The sequence below is a fragment of the Bos indicus genome, chromosome 29, assembly GCF_029378745.1.
Source record: "Bos indicus isolate NIAB-ARS_2022 breed Sahiwal x Tharparkar chromosome 29, NIAB-ARS_B.indTharparkar_mat_pri_1.0, whole genome shotgun sequence".
NCBI classification, from domain to species: domain Eukaryota; kingdom Metazoa; phylum Chordata; class Mammalia; order Artiodactyla; family Bovidae; genus Bos; species Bos indicus.
In genome coordinates, this window is record NC_091788.1 from 18,186,175 (window position 1) to 18,207,729 (window position 21,555).

At 45.0% G+C, this 21,555-nt stretch overlaps 1 protein-coding gene across 3 annotated transcripts; it reads left to right on the plus strand.

The window, feature by feature from the left end:
• Nucleotides 1–93: 93 nt before the first annotated feature.
• KCTD21 (potassium channel tetramerization domain containing 21) lies at nt 94–21,252 on the plus strand. 3 transcript variants are annotated; one of them, XM_019954679.2, is made up of 2 exons: nt 94–199; nt 18,066–21,252. In XM_019954679.2, the coding sequence occupies exon 2, from the start codon at nt 18,097–18,099 to the stop codon at nt 18,877–18,879; it is 783 nt and encodes a 260-aa protein (XP_019810238.1). In that variant the 5' UTR covers nt 94–199; nt 18,066–18,096; the 3' UTR covers nt 18,880–21,252. The 3 variants fall into 3 exon arrangements, with proteins under 3 accessions (XP_019810238.1, XP_019810237.1, XP_070639106.1); XM_019954678.2 differs by lacking the exon at nt 94–199 and adding an exon at nt 600–1,384; XM_070783005.1 differs by lacking the exon at nt 94–199 and adding an exon at nt 1,506–7,554.
• Nucleotides 21,253–21,555: the final 303 nt, after the last annotated feature.

Genomic DNA, 21,555 nt, shown 5'->3' on the forward strand with positions numbered 1-21,555 from the left:
ACTGCAATGCCTCCCGGGAGATGGAGTTCGACGCCCGAAACGCAGAGCTACAAAGAGCCTATTGGAGGACTACAAGTCCCAGAGAGCAGCGGGCGGGTCCCGGGCCGCCACGCCCCTGGGCTGGGCTCCGGCCCTCCGCCCCCCTCGCAAAGCTGCGCTGGCCGCCCGCGGAGGGGAGGTTGCTGAGCGAGGGCAGGAGGTGGGTGCGGCACGGACGGGGGTGTGGGGTGCAGGGACTGCTGGCTAGGGGTCACGGACCCATCTGGACACCTGTCCTACCGTGAGAAGTCATCTAGCCTACCCTAGCCTCGCCATTCTCATCCGTGCAATGGGAATAGCAACGCCTGTGGCTGCGGGGGAGGGGACGTTTATGGGGAAGAAGGGGCGGAGCTGGTGGAAGGAGCCTGGACGGATGGCGATAGTCTGAAAAGCCCGGATAATAAGGGCCGAGACTGTGGGAGGAGTCCGGTGGGTGGGTCAAGGAGGGGCGGGGTCTCTAGATAAGAAGTGGAACGCGCGTGAGATCGGAGAAGGGGCTGGGGAATGGGTGCAAAGGAAGCCAAGGAAGCAAGCCTGAGTTGGATTGGGTGGAATGAGCCGAAAAGCGTTGGGGAGGGAAGGGTGGAGACGGAAAGATGAAAAGGATCCCTCTCGGCCCTGGATCAGCAGCGCTGATAGGACTTGAGTAAGAGAGTGCCCAGATGGGCAAATGTCTACAGATGCACGGAGCATCTTTTCCTTGTGACTAGAAAATAAAGAGCCCATCCTTTGAACCCGGCGTCACACATTTGAGTTCATTCAACTCACACCCTGTGAAGACGTCACCATATCGGTTTACAGTTGAGGAACCTGAGGCTCAGAGAAGTAAAATGACTTGCCCCAAACCACCCAAGGACTCCTTACTCTCAAGGCACTGCTTTTTTTCCTGCAGTGCAGGGAGGTAGAGGTTTAATCTGTAGTGAATGGCCGGGAATAGATGACAAGTGTCCCGGTCCTTCACAGGTTGTGTGACAGGACCAGCTTCCTCACTGCTAATCTCCGAGGCTTATTGTTAGGATGAAATGAGGAGGTAGGTTTGAAAGACGTTTGTTCATAAATTATCTTTCTTGTGAGGAGCAGGAAGACCGTGGAAGAGTGGTTGGGCCTGAGGAAAACCAGAAGGTGAAGCCTAAGGGTGAGCCAAAAGGATGAAGGAAGGTTCTGGAAGAGGGTAGAGGATGGTGATGATTGTTGGAAATCTACACCAGATGAGAGAATGCTTTGCTGTGCAAGCCAGGTCAGGTGACTTCCCTTCTCCAGCCCTGTTGGTTGACTTTGCCCTGTTGGTTGACTCCTTCAAAGATCCAAGTGTGTCATCTGAGTTGGGAAGCACCTTCTCTGTCTGGTGAGCATATAATAGAGCAAACAGCATTTGGGCCTTTTAGAGATACGAACTGGGCAAAGCAGAGCTAAAGATATAGCTGTTGGGTGTGGGGAGGCCAGGAAGGGGAGGTGGAGGGTGGTATCCCCAGATAGTCTCCAGGGCTGTGAGCCAGACTCTTTATCTGGTGGGCTGTGTAAGTAAGGTGGGGAAGACTGCTCTAGTTTTTTGGGAGACACATTACTCACTTTGAGTGCTGTCATCCTTGAAGTTTACCTAGCTGTGTTCTATGCATCCCCTATACTTTGGGAGTTCTTATATTTACTTCCAGGTAATTACCTGGGCTTTGCCGTGTGCCTCAGATTCCAAACTGAAAATTCAAGAGACTGTTTCAAAATAGAAAGTTTTGAAAATTCAGAAGAGATTGGTAAACCTCCCTATTGGTAGATGATAGTCTGGGACTAGGAAAATGGATATGACTAAACGGGGAGAAAGTTTTCCCCCTTCCCCTGCCTGCCGACTTCTTGGGGTACAGATCTGGGGTACAGATCCCTGACCTGACAGGGTGGCCAAGCAACCGTCTACTTAAGGAAAGTGAGCCTTGGTAAGGAGTAAGAATAAAATGCTCTGGAGATGCAAAGAAGAAAGGAATGAATTGCAGCCAATGGGTCTGGCAGATGAATGGCATTTTCTTCGCAGTGCAGGCAGAGGGATAGCAGATGCCAAACTGCAGAGATAGGAGAGGGCGTGATGTGGTTGGTCTGTAAAGTAGGGATAATAATAAGCATCTTCATCTATGAAATTAACATGCATAAAGGGCTTCCCTGGTCACTCCGTCGGTAAAGAATCCACCTGCAATGTGGGAGACCTGGGTTTGATCCCTGGATTGGGGAGATCCCCTGGAGGAGGGCGTGGCAACCCACCCCAGTATTCTTGCCTGGAGAATCCCCATGGACAGAGGAGTCTGGTGGGCTGCAGTTCATGGGGTTGCAAAGAGTCGGACACGACTGAGCAACTAAGCACACACAAAGTGCATAGCATAGTAGTAACTGCTCAGTAAACGTCAGCCATTATTATTACTGCTGTTGTTGTTATGATCACCATCGTGTGCCCAGGAATTGGTCTAGGGCCACACAGCTAATGAAGTGGCAGAGCCTGATTCAAATGCAAGCCCAGGTGACACCAAAGCCCAAGCACTTTCCTCTTCCCATAAACATCTGTGAGGCCCAGAAGTGGCCCCTCTTTGTTAACATTCTTGGTAAACCATCACAGGAGTTTCTTTTCTACTGTAGTAGCAGAGACTGAGTTCAGAAGGAAGCAGGGAAAACAAGGCCTAAACAGCCATCTTCTCCCAGCCTGGATCTCAGCATGGAGACAGGCAGGCCTAATTTTGTAGTTCCTGTGGGCAGTTTCGTCTGAGTATGAAGACTACTTGGATGTACATTCAGTTGCCCTCCACCAACTGTGGGCTATTTTAGCTTAGCCCTGGTTAGCTTCTTCATCCTCCAGAGCACTGAGACATCAGGAGAAGATCATGAGATGCTAATGCACCTTAGTAGTAGTAATAACATCTAATATTTATGGAATCTGGCTATTTACTAGGGCCAGGCACTCTGACTAAACTTTACATCTGTAGTCGCAGGAAAGAAGTGCTCTTTTCTTCCCTCTTCCTTCAAAATAAAAATATTCTTAGAATTTTTAAGCATACAGAAACATTGAAGGAATAGCCTTTCACCGATGCACCGATTCACATTGACAATTTTGTTTTTACACATGTACAGTTTTTGCTAAACTATTGAAAAGTTACAGATGTCTTGACACTTGACCCCTAAATTCTTCAGCATATTATCTCCTAATTATAACATTCTGTACCATAACCATAAGACTATTATCATACCTAAGAAAAATAGCAAGAACTCAATATTATCTACTAAACAGTTGAGATTCAAATTTCTCCAACTGTCAAAAATTATCTCATATTTTTTTAATCAGATGCAGTCAACATTCATTCATTGCATTTAATTATATCTCTCTAAGCAATTCATTTAATCTAGATAGAGCCCCTCTACCCGTTTAAATTTATTTTAGCAATAACTAGGTTCAACTTGTTTTATTTCTTTTCTGGCAATGTTGTGTACTTACAATTGCATCACATTAGGAGGCATATGTTATCAGAATCCTACTATCCTATCCATGAATGCTAAGTTTGATTATTGGATAAGGTCATAACAGCCTGATCTTTCCATAAAAGGTTAAGTTTTTCCCTCTTGTAACTAAAGTGGGCTTCCCAGCTGCACAGTGGTAAAGAATGCCCCTGCCAATGCAGAAGATAACAAGAGACATGGGTTCAATCCCTGGGTTGGGAAGACCTCCCTGAGTAGGAAATGGCAACCCACTCCAGTATTCATGCCTGGAAAATCCCATGGACAGGCAGGCTACTGTCTATGGGGTCTCAAAGAGTCAGACACGACTTAACAACTAAACAAGAAAAACAGCAAATTATGATCTGATATTTGTATATATTGTGGAATGATCACATAGTTATGAAAAAAATTTTTCCTTGTGATGACAGCTTTTGAGATCTGCGTTCTTTTGACTTGATCACGTTAATCTTTGATGTCTTCTTTGCTGTCTGGAAAGAGATGTTCCAGGCTCACCTTGAATTTTTCCTGTCAAAGTCCTGGAATCACCAGTTTCCCCAGGAAACCATAGTTTGTTTTTGTAGGAGTTAAGGTTTAAAAACCACGATCCGGAGTCAGGTGTGCTCGTTGCTACTTGGAGTATCATTTCTAGGCTCTGAGCAGAGCTGAGACATGATAGATGTATAGATGGATGGATGGATAAAAAGATAAATAATTATCAAAGCCTTGTAGTTTGATTGTTAAAACAACTGGTCCTCGGTGTGTAAAAGGAGTAGATTGCATGTAAAATACCTTCATTATGGAGGCTTAGTGGGCAATAATGTAGGGAATTGCACAGAAAGAGCCCTTGCTTGTTCTAAGGCTCTGTTAGTGTGTGGGCTATTAACTAGGACCTCTGCATCTGGGTTCAGTCTCTTGTTCAGGACCCGGGTTAGAGAAGACCTTAGGCTGCCTCCAAAGGACTAGTCCTCTGAGCAGTGTCCAAACCTGGAACCTCCCAGAGGCCATGACTCAGAGGTCAAGAATGGACACAAAGCCCTGGGCCAGGGATTCATTCTCACTGTGTCTGTGAAATAAAGATAATGTGATCTATCTTGCCTACATCCCAGAGTTGTAAGGATCAATATATTTTTTTTAATTGATAATCAGTCTTTTCAACATGGTTACTACAAAATTCCTTCCCCTTTTCATTGTCTTAACACCACAGTCTGAAATGTCATTGCCTCACAGTCTGATTTCATACATTATACTAAAATATACTTTTTCAAATACTCTTTTAGGTTATCACCAATTTTTCCAAAATAAGATTTTAATCCTTTTTTTTTTAATCTTTTGAAAAAATACTTTTGGGAGTGGGATTAGAATAGCATAACAACTATAATTAATTTTTAAGTGAAGTGAAAGTGTTAGTCACTCAATCGTGTCCAACTCTGTGCGATCCCATGGACTGTATTCTGCCAGGCTCCTCTGCCCATGGAGTTCTCCAGGCAAGAATACTGGAGTGGATTGCTACTCCCTTCTCCAGCGGATCTTCCCAGCCAAGGGATTGAACCTGGGTCTCCTGCCTTGTGGGCAGATCTCCTGTCTGAGCCACCAGGGAAGAACAGCTTTAAGATACTGCCTCTCAGAATCATCACAGGTCTCTGTTTATTCGAGTCCTATTTATGCTTCTTAATAAAGAAGCATATGCTTCTTTGTTTTCGAAGGGAGCACAGGGGTTTTTTAAGATAGGTGTAATTAAAAAAAAAAAAAATATTTACTTACCTGGCTGCAGGCCTGACCCGTGGGATCTTTCATTGCAGTGCATGGACTTCCTAGTTGCCCCGAGGCACATGGGATCTTAGTTCCCCAACCAGGGATCAAACCCACATCCCCTGCACTGCAAGGTGGACTCTTAACCACTGGACCACGAGGGAAGTCCCTGGGCAGCACAGGCTTTGAAGAGAGGCCTCACTTGGAATTCTAGCTCTGCTACTGCTAGCTGTGTGATCTTAAGCAGCTGTCTTCACTGCTCTGTGCTTCAGTTTTATAATCCAGAAAATAGAGATAATAATTGTACCTGCCTCACAGCCTCAGTGTGGTGTTGCAGTGACATAATCTACAGGAAAATGCCTCACATAGCTCGGGACATGTCCTCAGTGCTCAGGAAATGTTGGTTCTCTGCACACTCACTGGTCATGCGTGTCAGAATCAAAATGAGGTGGCAGGTATGAGAGCACCTGGTAAGAGGTAGGAGAGGACAAGTGCCAAACCTCTGCAAGGGGTTTGACTGCTGAATTCCCAAGGTCATTCAGAGTATGGCAGGCAGACAGGCCTGGGCTTGAATCCTGGCTCCGCCACACATTTCTTTGGGCAAGTCACCTGCCTCTTAGAGCCTCAGATTCTCATTTATGAAGTGGAGAGAATGCTTTCCTCAAAGGAAGTTACAAGGATTAACTGAGCAAATGTGTCTAATAGCAAGTACCTAATAAGTACTCACCAGGCAGTAGCTGTGTCTCTTGAGACCTGTGGGAATGGTTTTAAAGGACATAGTTTTAAAGGAGGACTCCAGAGCAATGTCTTAACTACCCTTGCTTACAGGACACTCACTCTCAGAGAATTCTATTTCCTTTGTTACAATTAAAGGTTGCAACGGGGTGATTTTCAGACTCTAGACTGGGATTGCCCTCCACATGGTACCAGGCTGGGCTTTAAGATCCACCACCCCTCATTTGGGCCACAGACTTATTTCAGGGAGGAGAGAGTTCCAGCCACCTCCCAAGTTCCCAGGCCCCCTGACTTTCCCTGCCCAGGCAGATGGTCCGAGGATCTGCCTGGGATAATTTCCTGGTTTTCTCAGAGAGGGAAATGGGCTGATCTTTTTTCTTGGTTCTTTTTGAGTCGAGAGGCAGACTTGGAAATTCTCCTGCTTAGGACAAATTATTTGTTCAGACAGTGGTGGAGTTTCTTTTATCTCCTGTTTCATGGTCCGGTTTGTAATTCTCATTCATCTTTTCTAATCTGGCTTTTTTAAAAAAACCTGGCTTTTTGTATTTTGCTGCTTTGTCATTAAGGATCATGGGTTGCTATTGAAACAGTAGGGTTTAGACTTGTGGTATGTCAGCTATGGAGGGGCTCCAGGCCATCCAGGATCCAGTCCCCATATCCTCAGATGTGAGTGGGCAGAGTCCCAGGCCAGCCCCAGACTAGCTGCCGAAAGACCTACCCCAGTCGGATCTGGGCAGAGAATAAGGGAATGTGCACCTTCCACTCATGTTAGGGCCTCAGGGTGGGAAGGGGAAATAGTGAGAGGTGTTGGACTCGCACCGACCTGGATTCAGATCACAGCTCCTCCAGTGACTAGCTCTGTAATCTTGAGCAATCTCTTAACCTTCCTGAGCCTCGGTTTCCTCATCTGTAAAACAGAAATAATAGCATCTGTCCGGCAGGGTGCTTATATAGACATCAAGTGAGGTAATGCAGGTAAAGAATCAGCACGGTAGTATCATTCTCTATACTTCTCTATATAATTTGTTAAAAATAAATAAAATGCTACTGTGTGTTAGCCAAAGCATTATAAAAGCAGGAAGTGTGTGCTCAGCAGGTGGTAGCTCTGTCTTGCCAAGCAAGCTGCCTAGCACTATTTTAAAAGGCTGCTTCAGGGATTCTCAAACTTGTGAAAGCTATGAAACAGCCTTTTGTTGCTGTTCCAGCTCTCAGCAGCCTGTGCAGGGGAAAGAGAGTGAGCTTTCCACTCCCTGGCCGTGTGTCCTGGGCAAGTCCTCAGTCTCCTGAGTCTCTTGTTTCCTATCTGCCTAACGGAACGATGGCTGCTTTGTAGAACTGCTATATGAGTTTAAAGGGCTGGTGGGTGTACAGGCCTAGGATGTAGTAGAATGCTCAGGACGTGTTCATCCCTTCCTCCCTCGGCCCCTCCTCCGCAGTACCCCCAGCACCCGCCATGTGCTCGGCAGTGAACACAGAGGGACAGGAGCTGGGTCACCGCTGCCACAGAGATCACAAACCAGGCAGCGGTTTTCACAAACAAGTTTCATCATAACCCACGTTATGAAGGTACACTTTATATCACCTTCCAGTTCCTTTCTCTCTCTCTCTGCCTCTCACACACACAGACACACACACACACAAATGAAACAAAAGTTTCACAACAATATATATAAAACTGGTCATAACCCAGTGTATTATATTATTCATGACATAATCACAATCTTGGTTTTTTCCAGTTTATGAAGGCATAATTTATGTGCAGTAAAAGTCACGCTTTTTAGGTGTACAGTTACACGAATTTCTATAATCTTTATATAGTCATCTGACTGCCACTACATCAAGATATTGAATATTTCTGTCAGTCCAGAATATTCCTCCAGTCTCTTTGTAGCCAGTCTTATCCCCAGCCTCTCCAATTACTGGTCTGACTTCTGTATCTATAGGTGTGTCTTTTCCAGAATGTTGTATAAGTAAAATCATACACCATGTGACCTTTTGAGGCCGGCTTCTTCCACTTAATAGGATGCTTTGGGGCTTCTGTGTTGTGTGTCAGTAGCTAGTTGGCTTGTATTGCTGAGTCACAGTCCATTTGTCTGTGACCTCTTTTGAGTTAATTTTTCATCTATGTTTCGAGATAAGAGTTGAGGTTCTTTTTATGCATATCGATGTCCAGTGATCTTCACCTTGAGAGCACTAGGGAGGAGGGCCAAATCCAAAGCAGATCATTACATGATTGATTACATGATAGAATGGTGGTCTGTGCAAGGGACCAGAAGCCCCAAGAAGAGAGCTGGCAAAGTGGAGGTTTGGGGATAGATAGAGGCAGTGACTCATAGATTGAATGCAGAGAAAGTGAAAAAAGTGAAGAAGGGTGGTATAAGGAGAGCAAAGGCAGGGCAGGGGAGGGCGGATCCCGTGGTGTCAGGACGGCCGGAGCATAGAGTGTGGGGAGAGGCGGGATTGAAGTTGAGATTGGATTGCACACAGTAGTCAGAGCAGGCAGCACTGCTTCAGGAAAATCAGCCTGCAAACTGAAATGGCAGGTGGACAGAAAGGAGGCAGGGAGCCACGTGAGGATGCTGGGGGAGTTGGGGTGAGCCCTGAGCTCCAGGAGTTCCTACAGGGACAGGTTCAAGGAGACAGTTGAGAAAAATGTTAGGGATGCTGAGTCAGGGCTGCCTTGTGGGCTCACGCAGATGGGTGGCTGAGAAGTCACAGCAGGATCTGGGGAAGAGGAACTCTTTGTGAGGCTTCTGGTATCCACAGAAAATCCAGGTGGGCATGTCTAAGAGGCAGCTGGGTACACAGTGGGGCTGGAGCTCAGTGGTGAAAGCCCCTGCCACCCTCAGGGAAGCTGCTCAGCCTTGGGATGCCAGTTCCTACCCCCTTGTGTCATCATGGCTCTCAGACCAAGCCTGTGGACTTCCCACGGTGGGCACTGGGCACTGTGACTAGGAAATAGGGGCTGGAAGGGCTGACTTCTATGATTCCTGAGTCTGTGGAGAAGAGCACAGGGAGCCCCCTAGTCTGGGGTCAGGAGACCTACCTTCTTTTTTTCTCAATTGGAGGATAATTGCTTTACAATGTTGTGTTGGTCTCTGCCATATATCAACGCGAATCAGCCATGGTATACACATATCCCCTCCCTCTTGAACCTCCCTCCCACCTCCCACTCCATCCTGCCCCTCGAGGTTGTTGCAGAGCGCCAGGCTGAGCTCCCTGCTGCGCTATATGGAAACTTCCCATCAGCTATCTATTTTACATATGGTAACATGTATTTCAGTGCTACTCTCTCTAGTCATTCCACCCTCTCCTTCCCCCAGTGCGTCCATAAGTGTTCTATGTCTGAGTCTGTATTCCAGGGGTCAGGAGACCTCCTTCTAACCAGCCTCGGCCCAGACTGCAACCCCTGGCACTGCGCTGGATGAATGACCAGGAGCCGCACAGCAGGGCGCGGGGGCAGGAAGGCAGCTGCTCTGTCGCTTTGCATGCAGAAAAATAGGACTTTGAGTGCCCATCCAAGGGCCCCGGTTTGCCCTGTGGCACCTGATTGTCCTCCCCACCTGCTTTGAGCTCTTCAGAAGTTATGTACTTAGGAGATATGGGGTTTGCAGCCCAGAGAATTGTCAGGAAAGACATCCCAGCCTCTCTGCCGCGCCAAAGCCTGCCCTTTCCTTTCCTTGGAGCTCAGCCACTTCACAGAGCCTGAGCCTTAAAGAGAAAGAGAGACTGGAAAGTTGAAGGTGCAGATTATTATCTAGAAAGAAAAGGAGATGCTGGAATGAGAAAGCAGGTGGCCCACTCCTGGGTCCAGCTCCTGCCTGCACCCCCTGGAGGGAAAATTGGTCAGACTCGGGCCCCAGGCCAAGCATACACCTCAGCTGCAAGTCTCAGCAGCGTGGTTACCGCCCCTTCCTAGGAGCCCTCCCCCAGCCTTCTCTGTTGGACACCCCCCTTCCCCCAACCCCAACCCACCCACCACCACCGTCTCACAGCCCATCTGCTCCAGGCTTCTGTTAATGATTTTATAACTTCATCATGGGCTTGTTTCTCTTCAGACACTCCAGATGGTTAATGCCTTTCTGCAATATCAAAGGGCCCTGTTGGACAGGGACAGAATTCACCCCCCACCCCAACCCCGCCAAAGAATTGGGTGAGGCAGCCAAGAGTCCTCCACACCCAGCATGGCCACCACCCTCTGGAGTAAAGGGGTCTCGGTGCAGTCGGGCTTCCCTGGTGGCTCAGATGGTAAAGAATCTGCCGGCGCTATGGGAGACCCAGGTTCGATACCAGAGTCCAGAAGATCCCCTGGAGAAAGGAATGGCCACCCGCTCCAGTATTCTTGCCTAGAGAATCCCCATGGACAGAGGAGCCTGGTGGGGCAAATAGTCCATGGGGTTGCAAAGAGTCAGACACGACTGAGTAACTCACAGGTTCACAGTGCAGTCAGCCCCCTCGGAAGGCAGATGTTTGGTGACAACCGCCCTGGCCCGCTTGCTACCCTTGCTGGGTGACTTTGAGGGCAGTCCCCTGCTTGGACCTCAGTTTTCCCATCTGGACAGTAAGCGTGCCAGAATTCACCCCAGGCCTACTCCTGCTTGTTCTTCCTTTTTTCCATCCTTCCTTCCTTCTTTTTATTTTATTCTTTCTTTATTATTAAGGTAGAGTTGATTTACAACATTAGTTTCAGGTTTACAGCGTAGCAACTCAGCATTTTTATAGATTATACACCGTTTAACGTTATTATGAAATATTAGCTGTCCTCACTGTGCTGTAGCTGGTCATTTTCCTCATCACTGCCTGTTGTTGCGGTCTCCTCTGCCAGCCTGGCCTCTTCTCAGGGGCAGCACTGGGACTGATTCCTACCTGTGCCCCACACCCAACATTAGGGAAAGATTCCTGGATTCACTGCACAATTTGACTCCTGGGAAGGTATCATGTTAGGAACAAAAACAGTACATCCCCTGATTTCTAGACCCTTAAAGAAAAGTTAGAATCCAAGACTTCAGGTTGAAGGAGACTCACCAGCCATGGACACTAGAGGCTGTGAGGTCAGTGGGGGGATAGCGGGGGAGAGTTGTTAAGGAGTGGGTAAAGAGCCCTCAGGAAGGGTGCTTGGTGGCAAAGGCCCACATCCACACTACAAAGCAAGGTTCAGAGGAGCCTGGGGTTCCATCATGGTAGGAAAGGGAAGGCCATCAGGAGCCAAGGGCATCTTCATGGCCAGGCAGGTCATCATGGGAGGGTGAGAATCCAGAAGGAGCGTCACTGGGAGTCCAGAGGACCGAGTGACCCATTGTGGGCCTGAAAGATAGATGGAAATGGTACTAATCACAGCCATTTGTTGTGCATTCTTTTAGATAGAAAAATAAATAAGGCAACATTGATACAGCAGAAGGAGAACGGGGCTTGGAGTTCTACACCTCAGAATGTCTGTTAAGTACCGAGAATGGCCCAGTAGTTGGCTAGTAAGGATGAATACATTTTTCTGTCTCGTATAAAGGCAGCTGGGCTTGAATCCTGCAAGACCTTGTACCACTGTAAGCCTGGGGAGTGAATCCTGGCAGTTTCCCTCACAGTGGGGATGACTGGTGGTATTGTGTATGTCAAAGGATAGTGTGTAAGCAAATGTACGTAAGGGCAGCCAGCATAGCATTCAGTCCAGGTGCGTTTTCTGCCTTTCCTTAGACCAGTGGTTCTCTGTCCTAACTGAACATTTAGAATCAGCTTTAAAATACGTCAATGGTGGGGTTACATGCCACACCCAATTAAAACAGTCTCTGGAGGGTGGGACCCAGGCTTTGTTTTTTCTTTTCATTTTTTTTTTAATTATTATTTTTTTGTATGTTTTTTTTTTAATTTTATTTTATTTTTAAACTTTACAATATTGTATTAGTTTTGCCAAATATCGAAATGAATCCGCCACAGGTATACCCGCGTTCCCCATCCTGAACCCTCCTCCCTCCTCCCTCCCCTACCCTCCCTCTGGGTCGTCCCAGTGCAGCAGCCCCAAGCATCCAGTACCGTGCATCGAACCTGGACTGGCGACTCGTTTCATACATGATATTACACATGTTTCAATGCTATTCTCCCAAATCTCCCCACCCTCTCCCTCTCCCACAGAGTCCATAAGACTGATCTATACATCGGTGTCTCTTTTGCAGTCTCGTACACAGGGTTATTGTTACCATCTTTCTAAATTCCATATATATGCGTTAGTATACTGTATTGGTGTTTTTCTTTCTGGCTTACTTCACTCTGTATAATAGGTTCCAGTTTCATCCATCTCATTAGAACTGATTCAAATGTATTCTTTTTAATGGCTGAGTAATACTCCATTGTGTATATGTACCACTGCTTGCTTATCCATTCATCTGCTGATGGACATCTAGGTTGCTTCCATGTCCTGGCTGTTATAAACAGTGCTGCGATGAACATTGGGGTACACGTGTCTCTTTCCCTTCTGGTTTCCTCAGTGTGTATGCCCAGCAGTGGGATTGCTGGATCATAAGGCAGTTCTATTTCCAGTTTTTTAAGGAATCTCCACACTGTTCTCCATAGTGGCTGTACTAGTTTGCATTCCCACCAACAGTGTAAGAGAGTTCCCTTTTCTCCACACCCTCTCCAGCATTTATTGCTTGTAGACTTTTGGATCGCAGCCATTCTGACTGGCGTGAAATGGTACCTCATAGTGGTTTTGATTTGCATTTCTCTGATAATGAGTGATGTTGAGCATCTTTTCATGTGTTTGTTAGCCATTTGTATGTCTTCTTTGGAGAAATGTCTATTTAGTTCTTTGGCCCATTTTTTGATTGGGTCATTTATTTTTCTGGAGTTGAGCTGTAGGAGTTGCTTGTATATTTTTGAGATTAGTTGTTTGTCCGTTGCTTCATTTGCTATTATTTTCTCCCATTCTGAAGGCTGCCTTTTCACCTTGCTAATAGTTTCCTTTGTTGTGCAGAAGCTTTTAAGTTTAATTAGGTCCCATTTGTTTATTTTTGCTTTTATATCCAATATTCTGGGAGGTGGGTCATAGAGGATCCTGCTGTGATGTATGTCGGAGAGTGTTTTGCCTATGTTCTCCTCTAGGAGTTTTATAGTTTCTGGTCTTACGTTTAGATCTTTAATCCATTTTGAGTTTATTTTTGTGTATGGTGTTAGAAAGTGTTCTAGTTTCATTCTTTTACAAGTGGTTGACCAGTTTTCCCACCACCACTTGTTAAAGAGATTGTCTTTAATCCATTGTATATTCTTGCCTCCTTTGTCAAAGATAAGGTATCCATAGGTGCATGGATTTATCTCTGGGCTTTCTATTTTGTTCCATTGATCTATATTTCTGTCTTTGTGCCAGTACCATACTGTCTTGATAACTGTGGCTTTGTAGTAGAGCCTGAAGTCAGGTAGGTTGATTCCTCCAGTTCCATTCTTCTTTCTCAAGATAGCTTTGGCTATTCGAGGTTTTTTGTATTTCCATACAAATTGTGAAATTATTTGTTCTAGCTCTGTGAAGAATACCGTTGGTAGCTTGATAGGGATTGCATTGAATCTATAAATTGCTTTGGGTAGTATACTCATTTTCACTATATTGATTCTTCCAATCCATGAACATGGTATATTTCTCCATCTATTAGTGTCCTCTTTGATTTCTTTCACCAGTGTTTTATAGTTTTCTATATATAGGTCTTTAGTTTCTTTAGGTAGATATATTCCTAAGTGTTTTATTCTTTCTGTTGCAATGGTGAATAGAATTGTTTCCTTAATTTCTCTTTCAGTTTTCTCATTATTAGTGTATAGGAATGCAAGGGATTTTTGTGTGTTGATTTTATATCCTGCAACTTTACTATAATCATTGATTAGTTCTAGTAATTTTTTGGTGGAGTCTTTAGGGTTTTCTATGTAAAGGATCATGTCATCTGCAAACAGTGAGAGTTTTACTTCTTCTTTTCCAATTTGGATTCCTTTTATTTCTTTTTCTGCTCTGATTGCTGTGGCCAAAACTTCCAAAACTATGTTGAATAGTAGTGGTGAAAGTGGGCACCCTTGTCTTGTTCCTGACTTTAGAGGAAATGCTTTCAATTTTTCACCATTGAGGATAATGTTTGCTGTGGATTTGTCATATATAGCTTTTATTATGTTGAGGTATGTTCCTTCTATTCCTGCTTTCTGGAGAGTTCTTATCATAAATGGATGTTGAATTTTGTCAAAGGCTTTCTCTGCATCTATTGAGATAATCATATGGTTTTTGTTTTTCAATTTGTTAATGTGGTGTATAACATTGATTGATTTGCGGATATTGAAGAATCCTTGCATCCCTGGGATAAAGCCCACTTGGTCATGGTGTATGATCTTTTTAATGTGTTGTTGGATTCTGATTGCTAGAATTTTGTTAAGGATTTTTGCATCTATGTTCATCAGTGATATTGGCCTGTAGTTTTCTTGTTTTGTGGCATCTTTGTCAGGTTTTGGTATTAGGGTGATAGTGGCCTCATAGAATGAGTTTGGACGTTTACCTTCCTCTGCAATTTTCTGGAAGAGTTTGAGCAGGATAGGTGTTAGCTCTTCTCTAAATTTTTGGTAGAATTCAGCTGTGAAGCCGTCTGGACCTGGGCTTTTGTTTGCTGGAAGATTTTTGATTACAGTTTCAATTTCCGTGCTTGTGATGGGTCTGTTAAGATTTTCTATTTCTTCCTGGTCGAGTTTTGGAAAGTTGTACTTTTCTAAGAATTTGTCCATTTCTTCCACGTTGTCCATTTTATTGGCATATAATTGTTGATAGTAGTCTCTTATGATCCTTTGTATTTCTGTGTTGTCTGTTGTGATCTCTCCATTTTCATTTCTAATTTTATTGATTTGGTTTTTCTCCCTTTGTTTCTTGATGAGTCTGGCTAATGGTTTGTCAATTTTATTTATCCTTTCAAAGAACCAGCTTTTGGCTTTGTTGATTTTTGCTATGGTCTCTTTTGTTTCTTTTGCATTTATTTCTGCCCTAATTTTTAAGATTTCTTTCCTTCTACTAACCCTGGGGTTCTTCATCTCTTCCTTTTCTAGTTGCTTTAGGTGTAGAGTTAGGTTATTTATTTGACTTTTTTCTTGTTTTTTGAGGTATGCCTGTATTGCTATGAATTTTCCCCTTAGGACTGCTTTTAAAGTGTCTCACAGGTTTTGAGTTGTTGTGTTTTCATTTTCATTAGTTTCTATGCAAATTTTGATTTCTTTTTTGATTTCTTCTGTGATTTGTTGGTTATTCAGCAGCGTGTTGTTCAGCCTCCATATGTTGGAATTTTTAATAGTTTTTCTCCTGTAATTGAGATCTAATCTTACTGCATTGTGGTCAGAAAAGATGCTTGGAATGATTTCTATTTTTTTGAATTTACCAAGGCTAGATTTATGGCCCAGGATGTGATCTATCCTGGAGAAGGTTCCATGTGCGCTTGAGAAAAAGGTGTAATTCATTGTTTTGGGATGAAATGTCCTATAGATGTCAATTAGGTCTAACTGGTCTATTGTATCGTTTAACGTTTGTGTTTCCTTGTTAATTTTCTGTTTAGTTGATCTATCCATACGTGTAAGTGGGGTATTAAAGTCTCCCACTATTATTGTGTTATTGTTAATTTCTCCTTTCATACTTGTTAGCATTTGTCTTACATATTGTGGTGCTCCCGTGTTGGGTGCATATATATTTATAATTGTTATATCTTCTTCTTGGATTGATCCTTTGATCATTAGGTAGTGACCATCTTTGTCTCTTTTCACAGCCTTTGTTTTAAAGTCTATTTTATCTGATATAAGTATTGCTACTCCTGATTTCTTTTGGTCCCTATTTGCATGGAAAATCTTTTTCCAGCCCTTCACTTTCAGTCTGTATGTGTCCCCTGTTTTGAGGTGGGTCTCTTGTAGACAACATATGTAGGGGTCTTGTTTTTGTATCCATTCAGCCAGTCTTTGTCTTTTGGTTGGGGCATTCAACCCATTTACGTTTAAGGTAATTATTGATAAGTATGATCCTGTTGCCATTTACTTTATTGTTTTGGGTTTGATTTTATACACCGTTTTTGTGTTTCCTGTCTAGAGAATATCCTTTAGTATTTGTTGGAGAGCTGGTTTGGTGGTGCTGAATTCTCTCAACTTTTGCTTGTCTGAGAAGCTTTTGATTTCTCCTTCATATTTGAATGAGATCCTTGCTGGGTACAATATTCTGGGCTGTAGGTTATTTTCTTTCATCACTTTAAGTATGTCTTGCCATTCCCTCCTGGCTTGAAGAGTTTCTATTGAAAGATCAGCTGTTATCCTTATGGGAATTCCCTTGTGTGTTATTTGTTGTTTTTCCCTTGCTGCTTTTAATATTTGTTCTTTGTGTTTGATCTTTGTTAATTTGATTAATATGTGTCTTGGGGTGTTTCGCCTTGGGTTTATCCTGTTTGGGACTCTCTGGGTTTCTTGGACTTGGGTGATTATTTCCTTCCCCATTTTAGGGAAGTTTTCAACTATTATCTCCCCAAGTATTTTCTCATGGTGTTTCTTTTTGTCTTCTTCTTCTGGGACCCCTATGATTCGAATGTTGTAGCGTTTAATATTGTCCTGGAGGTCTCTGAGATTGTCCTCATTTCTTTTGTTTTTCTTTTATCCTCTCTGATTCATTTATTTCTACCATTCTATCTACTAATTCACTAATCCTATCTTCTGCCTCTGTTATTCTACTATTTGTTGCCTCCAGAGTGTTTTTAATTTCATTTATTGCATTATTCATTTTATATTGACTCTCTTTTATTTCTTCTAGGTCCTTGTTAAACCTTTCTTGCATCTTCTCGATCTTAGTCTCCAAGCTATTTATCTGTGATTCCATTTTGATTTCAAGATTTTGGATCAATTTCACTATCATTATTCGGAATTCTTTATCAGATAGATTCCCTATCTCTTCCTCTTTAGTTTGGTTTGGTGGGCTTTTATCCTGTTCCTTTATCTGCTGGGTATTCCTCTGTCTCTTCATCTTGTTTAAATTGCTGAGTTTGGGGTATCCTTTCTGTATTCTGGCAGTTTGTGAAGTTCTCTTTATTGTGGCGTTTCCTCGCTCTGTGTGGGTTTGTACAGGTGGCTTGTCAAGGTTTCTTGGTTAGGGAAGCTTGTGTCGGTGTTCTTGTGAGTGGAGCTGTATTTCTTCTCTCTAAGTTTTAATCGAGATTTCTTTGGAGAAAGTAGAGTCTTGATATTTCTCTTTCTTAGCAGTTCTTTGGGTTGTATTTCAGTCTCACAGCAAAACAGATGCCTAAAGGCTTACAAAGCTCCCCTCTGCTGGCACATCCAAGCTCTCACTGTGACTCTTGACACTGTAACCCTCGCCAGAAGGCATCCCTCTCTGCTTTTTCTTTTCATTTCTTTCTTTCTTTTTTAACTCCCTTAGTGAACCTAACATGCTTTAGAAAGAAAGAAAGTGAAGTTGCTCAGTTGTGTTTGACTCTTTGTAACCCCATGGGCTGTAGCCTACCAGGCTCTTCTGTCCATGGGATTTTCCAGGCAATAGTCCTGGAGTGGATTGCCATTTCCTTCTCCAGGGGATCTTCCCAAGCCAGGGATCGAACCCGGGTCTCCCGCATTGTAGACAGACGCTTTACTGTCTGAGTGACAATTATTACCCATCCAATTGTTTATCGAGTTATTCATTCATTTCAACTCCAAGGACATACAATAAGAAATTGAGAACCGTGACTACCCAGATGTTATGGATTGGGTGTTTGTGTCCCCCAGAATTCATACACTGAAATCCCAACTTCCAATGGGCTGGTATAAGGTGGTAGAGCCTTTGGGAGATTAGGTCATGAGGGCTCCACCCTCATGAAAGAGATTACTGTCTTTATAAAAGAGACTCCAGAGATCTCTCTTGCCCCTTCTCCATATTAGAACACATCAGACACCAAATCTGCCCCTACCTTGACCTTCAACTTCCCAGCCTCCAGAACTATGAGAAATAAACATTTGTTACTTAAGCCACCCAGTCTACAGTATTTTGTTATACCAGCCCCAAAAGACTAAGACATCAGATATGGTTGGGTAATGGTCATTTCTTTCTTTTCTCTCTGTAGGACTATTTTCCTGCACCCCAGCCTTCCTGCCATGTCTGACCCCATCACACTCAATGTCGGGGGGAAGCTCTATACAACCTCACTGGCAACCCTGACCAGCTTCCCTGACTCCATGCTGGGTGCTATGTTCAGCGGGAAGATGCCCACCAAGAGGGACAGCCAGGGCAATTGCTTCATTGACCGTGACGGCAAAGTGTTCCGCTACATCCTCAACTTCCTCCGAACCTCCCACCTGGACTTGCCCGAGGACTTCCAGGAGATGGGCCTGCTGCGCAGGGAGGCCGACTTCTACCAGGTGCAGCCCCTGATTGAGGCCCTGCAGGAGAAGGAGGTGGAGCTGTCCAAGGCCGAGAAGAACGCCATGCTCAACATCACGCTGAACCAGCGTGTGCAGACGGTCCATTTCACCGTGCGTGAGGCACCCCAGATCTACAGCCTCTCCTCTTCCAGCATGGAGGTCTTCAATGCCAACATCTTCAGCACCTCTTGCCTCTTCCTCAAGCTCCTCGGCTCCAAGCTCTTCTACTGCTCCAATGGCAACCTCTCCTCCATCACCAGCCACCTGCAAGACCCCAACCACCTGACTCTGGACTGGGTGGCCAATGTGGAGGGCCTGCCAGAGGAGGAGTACACCAAGCAGAACCTCAAGAGGCTCTGGGTGGTGCCAGCCAACAAGCAGATCAACAGCTTCCAGGTCTTTGTGGAGGAGGTACTCAAGATTGCGCTGAGTGATGGCTTCTGCATCGACTCTTCTCACCCACACGCTGTGGATTTTATGAACAATAAGATTATTCGATTAATACGGTATAGGTAAAAGGACCCCAGCAACACTGGAGGGGGTCTTCCCAAAGCCAGGATGTTGGAGAATGTCTCACCGGTGGTGTGAGGCAGGGTACCATACTAATCTGCATTAATCGCATAGCAGGACTTGATTCCCCCCAACAATGCAGTCCACCCATAGGAATCTGTGTGTCCTCTTGACACAGCCACCTTTTTCCTTGCCGCTTTGAGCTGGAGATGGGCAGTTTGCTGTAAGTGAAGTCTGCCATCATGTCCTACAGGAGGACTTCCTGGCTAGATAGAAAACAGCACTTTTCCCTTGGACTCCAGCTCTCTCTGTACCATGAGGCACTGCCTGCAACCCTTCCTTTGGTAGAGGGGGGTGAAGTGAGAATAAGAGGCTCCTTCTGGTTTCTCAGAACAGGAATTCCCCAGAGATTCCCATCCTGCCTGCCCCTCCATCCCCGGGATGTGGCCAGGACCTGGGGCTTGCTTGGCTGGCTTGGAAATGAAATAGGTAGTGGGGGTGGGATTTGAGCTGGCCCGGCATAGAGGAGTGAGTCTCCAGGCATGTTCAGAAGATGGGGTGTCCCTCTTGACAGGGCCAAATCTAGGCATCTTGGGATTCCTGGCTTCAGGAATGAGCTGCTAATTCCTGTGAAGATTTGAAAGTATCTGGAGCCACTACAATGAAAGGCACTTCATCATGTGGCCTGATCCCTGACTTCTTTCTCCAAGAATTTGAAGTGTCATTGAAACAGATTCTTTTAAACAAATATATTATGCACTCTCAGGGTTGGAAAATAATTCAACAGTCATTTAGTGCTCTCCCACCCCAAGCACACCCCAGCACATTTGAGGCTGAGGGCTTCCCCCCAGTACCTTCAGGAGATAACTATCTCTGCTTACATACTCTCAGCAACAGAACATCCGTCATCCCCACAACCAGCCCCTGACATGGCTGGCTGTTAGAAAGTCCTTCCTTATCTTGAGCTGAAATCTGTCTTCCCACAAGCATTTTCTGTTCCTGGTAGACCTTTCTTCTCACCCAAATGTGTATTTTGTTTTTCAGAATAGTCACTTTGAGAGAGGCCACATACCTATTCTGAAAATATTACTACTTGGAATTAGGATTCCCCTTGGGATTTGTCTTCAAAACCAAGGTTAGCCCCCTGACATTCCCTGTAAGTCATCCCTGTCCCTGTAGGTCATCCCTGTTTTTTACAGCTTCACTTTGTTTATGACCCTCCCTCCTCACCAGACATGACCCTGCATAGCTTTTGACCATCTTCTGGTAAGTTTGAAGATTGCTTCCCCAGAGGAAGGAGACCAGGGTCTTGGCAGTGTGTAGCAAGGAGCCCAGGAGTGGTCTGAACCATAACACTGCCCTTGGAGGAAGTGTCCAGCACCTATAACACTGCTCTGAGGAATGTGGTACTGTTTCTGTGCATAACCAGTCTGTTGACTTCCTTGGGGTGAGAGCCAGGGCAAGACACCCTGAGCCACCACTTTCCAGGGGTGATAAGCAGTGCAAGTCTCAAAACTGCACGTTATGATTCATCCCTGGAATGAGGGTGACCGTGGAAGTCCCACAGTCTTCCCCACTAGGCAGGGGCCCTCAGACAAAGCCAGAGACGCCTGGTGCCACAGGTACCCCAGGGGATGGGCTGAGGAAGGAGCTTGTGTGCTCAGCTGTGGGAAAGGCCACATTCCTTAAGTAATAAAGGTCTCCCCCCCCCCCAGTACAGTGGGACCCCTGAGTCTCACAACTGTCCCAGGCCACCAGACTATTGGTATTTGGGAAAGCCACTCAGGAGAACACAGTTCAGACCAGCCAGCAGAAGGTGTGACCACAGCAGAACAATTTAAGGAAGAAATCTCATAAATCACTACTGTCCCATGTTCCTTTTCATAAAAAGTATTTCTCCGTCTTTTTGGTGCTTCTTAATTCAAGCAGCTTGACTTTAGAGAAAGCACAGGACCTGTGAAGCCACTAATTTGCTGTGTGACTTTATGCAAGTCACTCACCTCACTGAGCCACCTTTGTTTCTTCATCTGTGAAATGGGCATAACAGTAACCCATAACCCTATCTACCTCACAGGGCTGTTGTGAGGATCAAATGAAATAATGTATATGAGAATACAGTATAAATGATAAATGGTTGTTATTATTTTGTGTCTACATATAAGGGGAAAAACCTTGGCTTTGGAATCAGGCTGACCTGAGTCTCAATTCTGGCTCCAGCACGTGCTGTGTAAACTTGGACAAGTCCCGGGGCCTCCCTGATTTGTTTCCTCATCTGATGACAACCCCACCTCCCAGTGTTATGTGACCTGGTTGTGTATGTGAAAATTCCTAGCTAGGCCTGGCACATAGCTCAATAAATGTTTGCTCTCTTAGAAGTAATGATGGATTGTTAAGCTGGAGACACCACAAACATATAACAATTTAACAAGCCTTCTGGGGTACCTGGTATATGGGCCCTGAGGATGGGAACAGTCACAGATAAGTTCAGCGTAGAAAAGATTAGAGGTCCACACCCTGGGCTTGGGAACTTGGGGAAAGTAAACTTAGCTCTCAGAAAGGGCTTAATGGGTGGTCGAGCTGGGCCTCTCAGGGTAGGCTGCACTGTACCAGGAAACACCATGAGCCAAGGCCAAGGAGCCAAGCAGGGTGGGGGAGTGTCCACTCGGGGCCATAGCAGAAGGG

Coding starts and splice junctions, on each gene's coding strand:
- KCTD21 (XM_019954678.2), top strand. CDS start 1,218: ATGGTGATGATTGTTGGAAATCTACACCAGATGAGAGAATGCTTTGCT. Junction 1,385..18,065: donor GGAAGCACCTTCTCTGTCTG/GTGAGCATATAA, acceptor TTCTCTCTGTAG/GACTATTTTCCTGCACCCCA.